The sequence below is a fragment of the Pleurodeles waltl genome, chromosome 12 (genome assembly GCF_031143425.1).
Source record: "Pleurodeles waltl isolate 20211129_DDA chromosome 12, aPleWal1.hap1.20221129, whole genome shotgun sequence".
Lineage (NCBI taxonomy): Eukaryota > Metazoa > Chordata > Amphibia > Caudata > Salamandridae > Pleurodeles > Pleurodeles waltl.
In genome coordinates this window covers 527,317,934-527,333,511 of record NC_090451.1, presented here as the reverse complement: position 1 = coordinate 527,333,511, position 15,578 = coordinate 527,317,934, and the positions used below count along the sequence as shown (strand labels likewise).

Here is a 15,578-nt window from a genome sequence, read left to right as displayed (position 1 = left end):
TATTTATGCTTGAAATAGTGCTTACCTGATTACAAACTTGTTGGGTTTGAAACTGAAAAATAACACCTCTTTTTATATATAATTTGGTCTTCGATTTATTCTTTTGGGGGTGTCTCATTTATTGCCTCGGTGAGTACAACAAATGCTTAGCACTACCCTCTAACTGCTCACCCACACTACCACAAAATCGAGCATTAGTCCTATCTACCTTTGCCTCTACAAACCATTTGGGGATTCACTGGACTCCCTGCATGGTGTATTTTTTTTTTTAGTGAACCATATAGAGAGCCAGCTTCCTACAACACCAAGGTCAGATCATAAGCCAGGATAAGAAATAGTCTAGGGTAAACATTCTCTAAACCCTTAACATGCCTGTTAACTACAGGTAGCCTAAAACAAACAGCCCTGCTTGGGCGACACAAATGAGTCAAGTTATCATCTAAATAGCCCTTTACTCTACCAATGGCAAGACCCTTTTCAGCCAGGGAAATAGCTAATTGCACAATATGGATGATCTGAGCCCACAAAGAATCAACAGAATTTTCTGAACACCCATCTGCAAAGACAGAAAGTTTTCTAGAATATATTGCCCAGGATTATGTTCTACAGGAGCCAAGAAAACAGCCAACACTTTTAAAGGCAATGAGAAGAAAACGATAACCTCTAATGTATCAAGTTTAAAGACTGAGAACCTTGAGATTTGTTTGGAGATGCCCTACCACATTCTGGGTCAGACAACCCTGTCCGGAATAACAGGTTTGAGTTGTCACTGTGAGGTGCTTTTTGGAATAGGTCCACTCATGCCAGGAGATTACATTTTCAGATTTGCCCTCTGGTGAATCAGGATTTGAGTAGGTGTCAGTGCTTCAAGAAACGCTGCGACAGGAAGCACTTTGGACTCTTGAAGCCTGAAATTTGTGGCGCTCCTGCCAGTCCCAGTATTCCAAGCAAGGTAGCCATCTCAGGTGGGACCCATCATTAAGGGGCCTTCACCCGATAAAATGCTGCTCATTATTCACAACTTTCCATGAAGAAAGAACAAAGCATTCCTTTCCTGTGAGCAACCACTGGGAGGGGCCTCTTGAGTGAAGGTCATCCTAAAAGCAGAAAGGTGGGGGGTAGCAGGAACTCAATGCAGGGAGTCCAGGAGAGCTTATGAAGTTACATACTGATTTAATTCTTGAAAAACTGGTGAAGACAAATCAGTTAATGGGGCTGTCATGTATACAATTTTACATGTTGTACACAGTAATATAGCTCTCAAGAGCTCAACTATATATTTACAAAGATCTATGATGTTGCATGCTGCATACTATACGAAGTGAGATAACTCTTGGGTGTTAATCTTATGAACCATGCAGTGTGGCATTTGGATTCCAAAGTCCCAGAGTAACTTCTTACAGGGAAGTTATCTGGAATGGTCTAATTGCCTATGTTTAACAACCATACGATTGTACATCAATTACATTCATGGATTACTAGAGTACATCATACCCAATTCTGTTTGTTGTGTGCATTTAAATGAAGGATATTCTATCCTTGCAAGAGTATATAACAGACAAGTGACTTCTAGATCTTCTAGATAGAGATGGACGTGGTCTTGAAAGCTAATAAGAACTTATGTTAAATGAATCGTCATCTTATTGCATGTCTTCTTCCCTGTTGACCCTTCTACATTTCCTTTTCCCTTATCACATCACTCTGATACAACAGGCTTTTAAACAAGCAAAATGAAGCCTGAAGATGGGACCTGGACTGGAGGTCAGGGAGTCAACAGCAGAGTTAACAGACCCTCACTTTGAGGGAGAGGATGTGGAGTAATATCATGCTAGAAAACAAGGTTTTGATACCAAAGGCAATGAGCACAAACCAGGCTGACTGAACTAACATAAGTGTTGCATTAAATAATCTTGCACATCAACTTTTGCATCAGAGTCACTGGCTGAAACCCTAAAAGGAGAACGAAATCCCATTTCAGTGATCAAAACAGTATTCCAAATACATACTCCCAGAAACAATAATGATGGCAAACACTGTTGTTTTCAAAGGAAAAAAGAACTTCACGTCCAAAACCCCCCATTTCTGAAATACAATAGAGGAAGAAGATTCTGCTTGTGGCTTGTTAAAGATAGCCATCTTGGAAAGTGTGCTGTCATTCTTCTTACCCACAAGATGAGCTGATGAAATCCCAATGTCCTTCCTATGGACCTCTGCCAGAGCTCCAGTTATTGCACATGCATAGGCAACGAGAGCCTATTCAACTGTTCTCTGCAGCTTGTTTAGATGCATCAATACAGTAGTGTTGTACATTTAGTATTTGCACGCCTGCCCCATAGCAGGAGAAAGAAAACCTTGAAAGTGAGTCTCATCAGGCTAAACTCTAAAATACTGATGTGAAGTTTTCCTCTCCGGCATAAATTAAAACACATTCAAAGTAAGGATTGGCCACTATTGTTAATTCAAACAGAGAAGAACAGAAACACACTCCCTTCTGAAGGTGAGCAGCACTCTTCGACCATTTCAAATCTATAATACCTGCACTAGATTTCAAGTTTTCACAGAATGGATTCCACTGACGGCACAGAGACACCTAAAGTTTCTGCATTCCCAACTGCACTTGAAGCCAGAATATACACATAAATCCATCAGATCTATGGTCTGTAAAGAACCCTGTAGGCAGAACAGGATTCTTTTTTAATAAAAGGAGAAACTAATGAAACCTGTGAACCATTTCAAAAGCAGGATACGCTTGTAAAAGAAGATAGTCCAGAATTGCCAAAGTGTAGTGAGTCCAGTGAGCCTGTGTCAGCAATGACTTATTGTAATTTGAAAAGACAAGCTTCTGGCTAAAGGAGCAACAATTCACTTCTCTATCAAACAGTAACTAGTTACTTTAAAAGTCATAAGCAAATCTCTTCTCAAATGATTCACAAATGCTACCATGGCTTTCATAAATATACTTGTGCCAAGAAGAGGCACAATGGCAGAACTCTGAATTGCAAATGAAGGCTCCCCCTGGAGCACCCAAGATACTTCTAGTGCAAGAGGACTACAGAGATGTGGAAAAGGGGCCAGTGCCCCTGGCATTGACTACTTTGCTTGAAGCATTCCACAGTGACACTTCCACCTTTTAATCCAACAATCATTGCCCATCAAAAAGCATACCAACAAGTAGGCGCTGCGCATAAAGTAGACTCCACTGGTTGGCCTTCAAGTATGATGTCTTAAAACCAACCAAGGAGCGAGTAACTGCACTCAGAGTCTAGACCAGATAACATTCTCTGTCTGGATGCATCCATTCCATCCTGGGGAAGTTTCTAAAAGAGGCCTCCGAGGTGCTCAGGGAAGGAAGAACAGCCAAAGCCACTAGCTTCCATAAAGCATGTCCATGTATGGGCAACAAGCAGGTGGAATTGGAAGATCTATGGGCCAAACCAACAAGTTACTTACCTTTGGTAAAGCATTATCTGGATGAGACAGGATCTAGCCACAGATTCCTTACTTTAGAATCTCCCCCAGGTGCGAGCCAGGATCTGGAAACTTTTTCCATAGTAGATCTGTGTGCCGACAGAGGGCGTCGTGTGACTCCGTATCAACGGCGTCCACCAATTGTTATGTCAGTGGAGTCCATTTAATGCTGACGCACCGTCAGTTTCTTCCGTGAATATTTTCCACGCTCAAAATATGGAGCAACACATAGAAACTACCTATTGAAACAGTGTGCTTTGAACAAAAGGCACCTTTGTGTCAAATAATCACCATATTCTTAATTGTAGGTGTTGAGTCCCATAATGATGATATCTTCTGAGGCAAAAGAGTAACTCAGTTTGCATAACGGGGAGGATGGGAGGGTCGGTAAGGAATCTGTGTCTAGATCCTGTCTCTGCCAGATAATACTTTACCGAAGGTAACTAACTTGTTCATCAGACAGACACATCTAGCCGCTGATTCCTTACTTTAGAATCAGATACCAAAGCACAGTGACCTGAAGCAAGGACTGCAAACTTCGAAAAAAATCTCTAAGTATTACAAAACCGGTCTAGAACAAGAGAAAGACCGGATAACCATAATAATTACGATGAGTAACCGGATAATAATAATAATTATGAAGAGTAAAAATATACCATGTCATCAAAAATTGTGGAAGTAACCACAGATAATAAAACCATAAAACATGAGTGCATGGAAATGAGCACATCCATGTTAGCATGCCAATTGTGTGTCATGAGTGACCTAACAATATTGAAAGTCTTTTATCCAGAAGAAAACTGGTCTAGTTCTGGAGAAATAGACTATACACTCATAATAAAAACTTTGAGGAAGAACATTCTTAATAGTAAAATAACTGTATAAAAGACCACACTAATAAAAAGTTATAAAAAAACATTAAGAACATGGGTAAAGATCACCCATGATCAATATCATTAAAATTATGTTCTTAGGACAAAACCTGTCTAGAGTGATGCAGAAAGACTGGCATTCATAAGAATGTAGGTGAGCCATAACATATTTTAAAGACTAGAGACTCCTGGGAGGAACCACTTATAAGGAGTCAAACAATCAAAAACATGGAACAAAGAAAATCCATGTTCATATGACCAATCGGTGTTAGAGGCAAACTAACAAATGTGAATATTAAACTACTTGCTCCATTAACGAGATGTGAACCCATGCACAAACACCTCGTCAATACTCTGGAAGTACTACAGCAATGCCATTATAAAGACAAAGAAAACATGGATGAGAAAAACTACCCATGATCGTAAGGCAGTATTACCAAATGAGCTAGTGAAGATAAATCTATTTCATCTTATATGCAGACTGAAACTGCATGTTCTAACCTGTTCGAACACAGAGCAGCATGCCATGCCTTTGACCAGAACCTCTTACCATGTAAAGGTATAGTCCAACCAGAGCTACAGTATAAGAGAAACATAAAATGTTTATCTCCTGCAGAGAAAACATACAATTGCCCTCGTTAAAAAGAAGTTGAAGACAACAATAATAATCATTTGGCATTTAAGAACAAGTTACTTACCTTCGGTAACAAGGTATCTGGTAGAGACTATCTAGCTGCAGATTCCTTACCTTAGAATTCCCTGGCGTCAGCTTCAAATACGGATTTTTTTCTGAGCAGTACCCTGCGCGCGCCGTCGGGCGGTGTCGTTCAGATCAGTGTGCGTCGACCAGCTCTGCGTGCGTCATCAGCGTCGTTGGAGCGGTCTATGACATCACGATTGTCTATATAATATAGACGCCGTCTCGGCGCGCGTACGTCAGTTCTTTTTCCACAACTTTTCATGCCAGAAGCGCAGAGTTATGGAAGAACCAACAGTGATGGATTTTACCTCTTTGACTGTTTGAAGTTAAAAAAATTACATGCCTTTAAGAAAGGCAAAAATGCCAAAATGATATATATGTATGTATATATATATATATCTGTATAAAAAATATCCGCAGAGCGGGAGGCTTGGGTGGGTGTAAGGAATCTGCAGCTAGATAGAGTCTCTACCAGATACCTCGTTACCGAAGGTAAATAACTTGTTCATCTGATAGAGACTTCTAGCTGCAGATTCCTTACATTAGAATAGATAGCCAAGCTATAATCCCTGGCAGTGGGTCTGAAGGAGATTTTTATATCAGGAAGTCCTGCAAGACATAGCGGGCAAAATGCCCCTCTCTTCTCACCTGGCTATCCAGGCAGTAGCGTTTTGCAAACGTATGCAAGGAAGCCCACATTGCAGCCTGACAGATGTCCACCACAGGTACACCACATGCTAATGCAGTGGTAGCAGCCTTCCCCCTAGTAGAATGAGTTCTCAAGCCCTCAGGAGGCTGCTTCTTTGCCAAAGCGTAGCAGATCTTTATACAGAGAACGACCTAGCGCGAAATGGATCGTTTCTGTACTGCCCGACCCTTCTTTGCACCAACGTAATCCCACAACGAGTTGGTCGTCCACCTGGAACTCTTTAGTGCAGCCAAGATAGAACGATAACGCTCTTTTTGGGTCCAGCCGATGGAGACGCTCCTCTTCCTTAGAGGGATGCGGTGGTGCAAAGAAGGTGGGCAAGGTGATACTTTGATCCAGATGGAAAGGGGTCACCACCCTGGGTAGGAAAGAGGCATGAGTTCTGAGAACCACTTTCTCAGGAAAGATTGCGAGATATGGCGGTTTTGATGACAAAGCCTGTAGCTCACTCACTCTTCTGGCAGATGTAACTGCCACCAAAAAGGCTGTCTTAATAGTGAGCAGCCGAAGAGGAGATTTATGTAAGGGCTCGAAGGGAGCACACAAAAGGAAGGTAAGAACCAGATTAAGGTCCCACTGAGGCATAGCGAAAGGCACAGGTGGGAACAAATGCACAAGCCCTTTCAAAAATCGCTGTACTATAGGTGATTTAAACAAAGATGGTTGATCGGGCAACTGAAGAAAGGCCGATAAGGCTGCAAGATAGCCCTTGAAAGCCCCTAAGGCGGAACCCTGCTGGGCGAGAGACAATACAAACAAAAGGATATTAGACAGAGAAGAAGAAAGAGGATCAATAGACCTCTCTATACAATATGAAACAAAACGTTTCCAACGGCAGTCGTAGATCGACTTAGTAGAGGGACGCCTGGCTGCCAGAATGACATCACACACCCGGGAGGGAGGTCATAAACCATCAACTGTCGCCGCTCAATCTCCACGCATGAAGGCGCAGAGTTGACAGGTTCGGGTGGAGAACCTTCCCCTGCTGCTGAGACAGAAGATCCTCCCAAAGAGGCAGCCTGATTGGAGGACCGATGCTCATTTTGAGAAGCTCTGGATACAAAACTCTGTGCCCAATCCGGAGCCACTAGAATTACCTGGGCCCGGTCGTTCTTGATTTTCTTGAGAACTCTGGGCAGAAGTGGTATAGGCGGAAAGGCGTACAGGAGGTATCATGCAACTAACACTGGAATCTGTGTAGTTTTAGGATTCCAACATGCTTGATTTCAAACATGCCTATGTTTGGTGAAGTCATTATGCAGTTGGACAACTCGTCTTGACCACAGTCCACTAAACTTAAGATGGGTTCCCTGCACTTACAAAGCCCAGGGAAAGGAGTCTGGGGTTTGTAGGGGCACCTCGGCTCATACAGGGGTGCCCTCACACTTAGAACCATGCACCCTGTCCTTGGGCTAAAGTGCCTACCTTAGGGGTGACTTACAGGGTCAGAGTGCAGTGGCCATGATATAAGGGCAATCATATACCTGGAGTGAAAGTGCATGCACTATTTCATGCAGGCTGCACTGGCAGGCCTGTAGTGACATTTTGCATGGGCCCCCACGGGTGGCACAATACATGCTGCAGCCCATGGGGAGCCCCTGGTGTACTAATACCCTGGTGTACCTAAGTACGATATGCTAAGGATTTACATGGGTGCACCAGTACACCGATTGTGGGGGTGTAAAAGTTATCTTACAACTGAATTTAAGGGAGAGAGCACTGACACTGGGGTCCTGGTTAGCAGTATCCCAGTGTACTACAGTCTAAATACATTGACTCCAAGAAAAAGAGGGGGTAACTATGCCAGAAAGGTGCTACTTTCCTACAGCTCTCATAGAGCCTTCAGACAAAGTTTCTGACGGGAGATGCCTTCTTCGGCATCATGGTTGTAACACAGGCATACCGACAAGGCTGGGGGGGGTCCGTAGCCAACATCTGTCGTCCACAGGACCCACATGGTTTAAACCTCTAAGACATAGAAAGCACACAGTTCCAGTACAACAAAAATGTCAAAGTAGTCTGTAAAACGGCTTGACCACCCATTACCAGATCCACATTACAAGCACTGGAAAGAAGGAATTGCCGTTGGTGCGTCAGCAAGGGAGTTATAAGGACTCCGCTTATGTCGTAACTGGTTGACAACGTCAATACGGGGTCGCGCAACGCACTCTACCGACACAGACGTACTATGTAAAAAGTTTCCAGAATCACACATGGGGGAGATTCTAAAGTAAGGAATTTGCAACAAGATGTCTCTATCACATATCCGGAAGTAGTTTATTATTCAATGTATCTAATGTTTTAGATTTCATATCTGTCAAAATCACAGGGACAGAGCTTGGCTTTAATTTATAGGCCCATGCCTGCACTACAAGATTTTTGGAAGTAAGATACAGTGGGTGTGGGGGGTTGTCAGGTGGACTAGAATAATACTTTTTGGAAGTTATCCTTCGTAGACTGGTGCAGTCTGGAATTTAGACTTTGGTTAGATCGCACCTCCTTAACCTGATCTATTAATGCTTAAGTTATTTGTTTACCTCTTTGTGCTTAACAATAACCTCAATAAATGTGTTTGAAATAAATTGGGAAAATCATTGGTGCCTTCGGTTTTCAATGATAAGTGCTAGTTTATTGTTCAATTAATTAGATTAGTTATATTTTTAACTGATAGTGGTCTGTGCTCAGGATAACAAGCCCTGCTATAGGCAAGGCCAACACTCCGAATTAGTCAGAATTAATCGGAGTATCACAAATCTGCAAAAAAAATTCACATATTCAAGGAACATTTAGACCCTATTACATTATTTCAATTGTTTTTCTGAAAGAGTCACTTTTTGTACCTTTGGAGAGTCTGTTGAGCCTTCCAGAACTACATCTATGCTTTGGCCTGGGTTCAACTCCACCCTGGATGGACTCAATCTGAAGACAGGATTAGGAGGTTCCAAGTTAAGAGAAGAATTCTTGCTCTTGTTACCAGCTGTAGGAAGATGGTTGCGCTTGCGGAACTGTGGGAAACCTTCTGTCATCCAATACAACTGATGCGTTCTGCGGCCTCGATTCATCATTGTGAAGTGGTAACGGCAGGGACCCGCACTAAATCGAGCAGAAAGGGAGAAAGAAAATTCATGTATGTTTCACATAATTACATATATTACCACATGAAAGCGATGGTATGGCAGTTTACAAATGCACACTCTAAACCTCTCAAGGTAAATTCAGAAGGAAAACAGCATATCAGCTTCCGACAATCACTCCGCACTCAAGAAAAAGAAACAAAAGACCGTAAAATACTAAAAAATGCAATTAAGACACGACTTTAATGGGAAATACAAGTAATTGGATAGTGACGATTATATTGGGGGTAAAGAGAATTAAAAAGAGTCCTTTCCATTCTGCATGTAAAATTGATACCACATAAAATCCCAAAAGGTCGTCATTGTCACTGCGTAGATTCTAAGAAGGGGACTTACAGTAAAGTTACTAATGTTTAAGGCGAAGCCAACTCACTCACGCAGGTTCAGGGGTGCTTGGATGCTAACGGCTATCCAGCTTGCAGACACCAGTGCTAAGCAACTTTAGTATCAGGTAGGTAATGGAAAAGTCAAAGAGATACAGGATGTACATTGCAGTAACTAGCAAAGTGGACAGAACGTAGGGGCTGGCACTTCTGATCTGTCAAGCGTTTTGTGTTTCTACGAACGGGTTGTAAAGAGCTGGATGTGTGGAGTAGGATATACTGTTAGAGGGCGCCACCCTTCTTTTAACTAGTTTCAATTAAACTGGAGCAAAGATGCCGACTGAATGTAGTCCTGTCATCTACCTAAACTTTGGAGGCAAACGTGGAGCATGAATTGTAAAGTCGGCTATCTCAGTCATAGGAGGTACCCGAACACCTTGCATACCGAATGTATCAAGAGACACGATGTGCCTCGCCAATTCAACCCTCCGGAAGGCAGCACAAGCGGCTGGCAGGTACAGAGCGGACAGGAAAGAAAATACTGAATAATTAAGTGCAGTGCGGTCTTGCCTCCCAATGCTTCAAGTTACATACTCATTCTTTCTTTCCTACCAACATCCCTCGATGAAATTACACTCTGACCCGCTCTGGCTTTTGATACACTCGTCCATTTGTGAGGTACAACAAAGAGCATGACAATGCTCGAGGATGGAAGGGTTCATTAATGGCGACCAAGGTTTTGCTGCCGAGTGGCCCCCTAGTGTGCGCCAGGACAGAGGCTGATATTACATTCCCTTTCTACCGGGCATAATGATCAGGGGGAGTTTAACAGGAAGCATCACCCCATCTACAGACGCATCTGTCACAACTGGACAGCATGTTTACCCCCACACTCTTGCTCTCGTTATGACAAACCTTTACCTTGTTTATCTGCTAGCACGACTACTATTCTAATCCACAATCAAGTATTAGATGTAGGTCACTGCCATTTCTAATAATCTCTTAACGACAATGTCTTTACATATTAGACATATGGGATGTTATGCAAACGGTGTAAATGTATTACCACATTCTCCTTCCTCCTCTGGTGGAAGTACCCAGTGACCAAAAGCGGATATGTTTCCATCAAGGCAGGAAGTCATTTGGTCAAAGTGATAACTATCAACGTCTTATTTCAACGTATCTTCGGGACTTCTAAAATCAAATTTTCTCATAGCTATGTGTCCTAGCTTTGATAATTAGTACTTTATGTTCCAAGGCCTATCCCTCATTTCTCTGTAGAAAGATAAGAAATTGGGTGATTTAGGCATATTTTTGACATTTACAAGGTACACTGGGTAAGCAAACATGCTGGACTTCAGGCAAGCCGCAACATCCCTGTGTCTTTAGGTTTCAGAAGTGCCCAGGATTGAGAAATTCTCCAATCTGCCTCCCTCCCACCCAGGTAGGCTGGAAGACTCTTCATGCTTTAGGGTGTGGTCCAACATAGAGATAAGCTAACCCCACCAACCCATTCCTTTCATTTTTTTTTTCATCTAGCACTAGTGTCAAGTGGGCTTTCTGCCCCTCTGGGGACGGCAGGGTGAGACTAAGACCCCCAATCTCTCACACTGACTGAACATAAATGATGTTGGGGATTTAGCGAAAGGGTACAGCCCAAAACCAGGATGGACCCGCCCTCACTCCATGACTAATAAAAACAAAAAACCTTGACACCTGCATTCTGCTTCCTGGAGAAGGTAAAATAGTGGCACAACGCTTCAAATCTGTTACCCAGGGAGGTGAAATACAGTTGAGGACCTTGGTGGTTGAGGTGACTATTTTCCAATGCCTGTAGGGCTGGTCCCCCATCTGTCTAATCCCTGGTGTCTAGTGGGTGGATCCCTGATCAGGGATCGCCCCCTGGAAGCAAACCCCAAAGCATGGATCTACCATGAATACATAGCATTTGAAAGGGGAGATTCTCCCCCTGTTTAACAATACTTCTCCTGTTGTGGGGGTTGGCGGGTCAGGGGATGGGGTAGCACTCAATTATACCCAGAGCACTGACCACTTTGGATGCTTTCATCCAAAGTTTGAAGCTAAGATGTCAATGTGCATGACAAGCAACATCCAACCAAAAAATTAATCTGGCTACAAGGAAAGCACTTCCTTCACAGCTCGAGTTTGGGAATTTAAGAGGTAAATTTACTGTTGCGAGCAACAGAGAGATTTTCCTCACATTTGTGGGAGGAAGTACTGTTAACATCATCCTCACTAAAGAGGTTAAATAATAAGAATCACCCCCATGCCCTCCCTTCACTGTAGAAGAACCACATTGCCCCTGAGGGTACTAGGGCACAATCTCTTTCTGTAGCAGAAGCAAATGTGAAGCTCCTCAATTTCTCACCTTGATCACTGCCAGAACTCACTGGTCGAAGTGGTTTCTATCAAAGCACTCTTGCGGACATGGCTAAGACTTTAGTGTTTTAAGAAGTTAGACCGTACCTCGTTTTCACTAATGCTTGAATGCCTTTACCTGTGTCCCACGACTAGAGGGACACCGCATATCTACATCGAAGAGGAAGTTCAGCCAGACGGAAAAGGGTAGGGCTAAAGCTGCTGACATGGCACGCTGAGATTGGATAGTGAAGGTTTAAATTCGATCTATTCATTCTAAATGATGAGCAACAAGAACAGTTAGTGGTCAGCTCGCAAAGAGCTATTCAAGGTTGCTTGTCCATTCAGTTGTGAGAAAGCGAGAGGAACTGTGGAGTATATTTTTGGTCAGTAAATGTCTTATTTCTTATAGTTTAAAACAGGCATTTCATTAAGTATTAGTGAAAATATTTACTCGTGCTCAGAAAGATGGTAGTAAGAAGGGTGGTAATGTTATGCTGGGCACCTTCAAAACATTAGATAAAACAAATAGAACTTAAAAGAAAAAATGGGTAAAAGAAAACTAAAGTGCGTTTTAAACCAAAAAATCACCATAGTAGCAACAATTTGCAGAATGGGTCAATAATTTCGAATCTAATTGAGAGTACTCATGTAATTGAGAAGATTGAAGCAATTAAAAAAATCTGATTCTGGTTATGGGTAAGTTCAGACCAGGATGAACACAGATGGGGTGTAATTAACCCACTCCAAAGGATTCAACAGACCGTCTTGATTTGCCATAGGCTGAAAGACTGATGAAAGTCCGGTAATAAAATCTTATAAGGACTATACTACAACTATGGTGAATTAGACCCCAAAAAGGTTGGAATGTGGGGTACACTCCTGTGGTATAACTGATTCTGGCAGTTATGAGTGCCACATCAGATATATTATTAACATTATCACGTACTTTTGAATGTGTCTAATTTATCGGAGTGGTTATTCAGAGCATTAAACATTGTGCCATGCAATACTGTGTCGGTTTGATGTCGACTAGAAAGAATTAGCAAAGTGTTGGACACTGTTTTGACAAGGCAAATAGAACTGGCTAAACAGGATAATATAAGGGATCAATTAATATTTTTTAGCAGAAAAAATAACATTTAAACAACGAGAATTTGAAAAAAAAGTGAATGTTCTGGAATAGAGACTAAGGGCATGCTTTAGAGGTTGGTGGGTGGGTTACTGTCACAAACGTGCCATATATCTCATCTGTCGTATTACGATTTCCATAGGATACAGTGGAATCGCAATACGGTGGATGGGATATCCGTCACATTTGTGATGGAGTAACCCCATCCGCCAACCTCTAAATCAGGCCCTTAGACTCTGAACTTGCATAAAGCTAACCTTAGCCCATGTAAAATGGTCCACCTTCAATAGGGAGGGGGCAGGGGGGTTTAGCACACTAACATTCGAATTTTCAATCAGCATTGGGTGGGTCTGTTATTGAAGAGAAGCCAAATAAGAAGTCTGATGATGGGCTTAATATTTATTATAGTAAGGAAAAGTGAAAGAAATCAGGAAATTGGTTCACAACCTTCCAACCAAGCATCCTAAAGATGGCAAATGGAAAAACGCAACATGAACGCTGTAACAATACAGTTAAAAGTAGTACTGGGAAAAAAGCTCCCTGAGGGTGCTACACAAATCAGTACTGGAAGGGCTGATGGGTGAATGGGGCATGTCTGAACAGAACTGGTAATTCAAGGAAGCCAGACAGATTTAATCATCAGCAATAATCTTGGGAGTTAAACTGACACATCTGATAAATCCAACAGTAAACTTAACATTAAGCAGGACTTAATTAGCCCCATTCAAGAGATTCTAGCTAAGATAAAAGACCAAACACAAAGAGAAATATGAAGGTTTGCCCATGCTAATTACTAAGTGATACTTTGAGAGAATGGAACAGCAGATTTGAGAAGTGTATGTCAGTTCTATCCAGATAAGGGAATATTAGCAAATACGGAATGTAATCCCTGTTGGGATGGGCTGAATGCATTAGCTTCCCCATTTGTACTGAAAGATAATTGAAACATCAATATGTGGTCAAAATGAATTAATGGAAAAAATATAATATATCCGGTTCCCTTATATGATATACTTAATGACAGTAATGTGCTGAGAGTATTTAATCTTTTAGATAATATAAATTGTATCTAATCTAAACATAGGGATGCAATTCAATTAATCCTGGAAATAAACTAGGGAAAACACACAACAAGGCTGAAGCTGATTTAATTCTCAATATTGAAAAATATCTGGTAGTTCTGGATTTTCCTAGAAGTATTAAGAATTGAAGTACAAAGAGTACCAAAATTGACATTCAGATACGTTGAACCTTCATACACCAAATGCAAGAAAAAAAAATATTTTTTTGATAGTGATTTTTTTTTCAAGGATTGGCTGAAGAACTAGATAAACCAAAATACAGTACTATAGTTGCTGATACTGAATTACAAATAAGACACTTTTGATTAATGTTTTTTTCTACTACAGTATGGTTGATACAACTAAGAAGTGCTTTCTAAGGAACCAGGAAGATACAAGCATTGATGTTTTTTTCTGGCATGGAATGGCACAAATCACTTGCAAAAAACGAGGTTGGGAGAAAATAGGATATTCTCAGGGTTAAAATTATTTTCCAACCCTGTAGTGTTGGGGAGTGGTTATTTGGATGACCTTTGTATAACTATCTATGTTTTCAACAGAATTAATTCTAAACAGTGTAGCCTCAGAAATTGCTGCCCACAGGTTCTAGCCACAAAGGTAGAATTTCTAATCAGGTTACAGGAAAGGCACATAATAGGATACAGTATTATAAATACATAAAAATCAAAAGTTGCCCCTAAACAATGTAAATTTACGTCAACTAGATTCACTTATAATGCAAAAAATTAAAAAGTTGCCCCAACAAATGTAGATTTACTTCAACTGGATTTATTTTCAATTCTTATCGATTCCTTTATTACTTAATTGTGATTTTACCATAGAAGTGGACTTTGAGGAATTGTATGCTCTATTAGCAGTGTTGCTGAATGTATCAGATTCAAAATGGTACACATGATCACTGCCGTAAAAAAAAAATGTGTCACAGCACAAACACTGAATTATTAGGGAGAGAACCACCTTATCTTCCTTAATGGGAGCTTCATTGATGTTTGGCCAGCTTCTAGAACCTTTTCTATTGGGACTATAGAGTACCCTATTGCCCTTTCTTCCATCACTGTTTAATAATGGTCTGAATTTTAGACTTTGGATACAGGGAGAGAGTGATTATTTGAAACTGGAGTAATCAAAAATAGCCCAAGTCTTTTTAATGGCAACTCTCCATATTCTCCGCATCTACAGGTTGATTATACTCAGAGGATCACATACATCTCAAATTTAATCCCTCAGATTTATTAATTTAATTGCAAATGTTAATGGAGAGTCAAAATAGACAAAAGACAATGATACAAGTATAACTGAAAGGTATGCACATTTAATTAGGAATTTGGGTGAATGTTGTGGCTAGGCACTGACCAAAATGAAACTTATGATGTGGGGGAACTGGCTGTGAAAGTTTCAGTTCCCAATAGCTTAAAGAGAAGATGTTCTAGCAAGGAATTCTGAAGTTTTAAGAATTTTAATAAACAGTTATACTTTTAACTTTATATACAAAAAAAACAGAATGGTGTACAAACTGTTCAGTAAAGTAAAAAATATTGCTTATAAAAAATGGCAGAACATATATGATACGGTAGGGAAGAAAGATGCCATGCAATTTTGGCGATTGGTAAGTGTTAGAAATAGTAGATGCAAGTCCAACCTTGATTGTGTTAATCTGGAGAAACAAAGGATCGAAAACCCTGAAGAAGAATATGATGGCCCAAAATGAGATATTAGGCTTCCATTTGGTGTTGATGAGCAAATGTTGAATTTAAGCACTAAAGAAAATATAAGTGGAAC

At 41.0% G+C, this 15,578-nt stretch overlaps 1 protein-coding gene across 2 annotated transcripts in view; it reads right to left on the bottom strand.

Moving 5' to 3' along the window:
- Positions 1 to 15,578, bottom strand: part of HYDIN (HYDIN axonemal central pair apparatus protein) — a 2,122,366-nt gene that overhangs the window by 1,402,658 nt on the left and 704,130 nt on the right. For both annotated transcript variants that reach the window (XM_069217473.1, XM_069217472.1), the window contains one exon: positions 8,590 to 8,842. In XM_069217473.1, the coding sequence (XP_069073574.1) occupies positions 8,590 to 8,842 (253 nt within the window). The remainder of the gene's footprint in view (positions 1 to 8,589; positions 8,843 to 15,578) is intronic.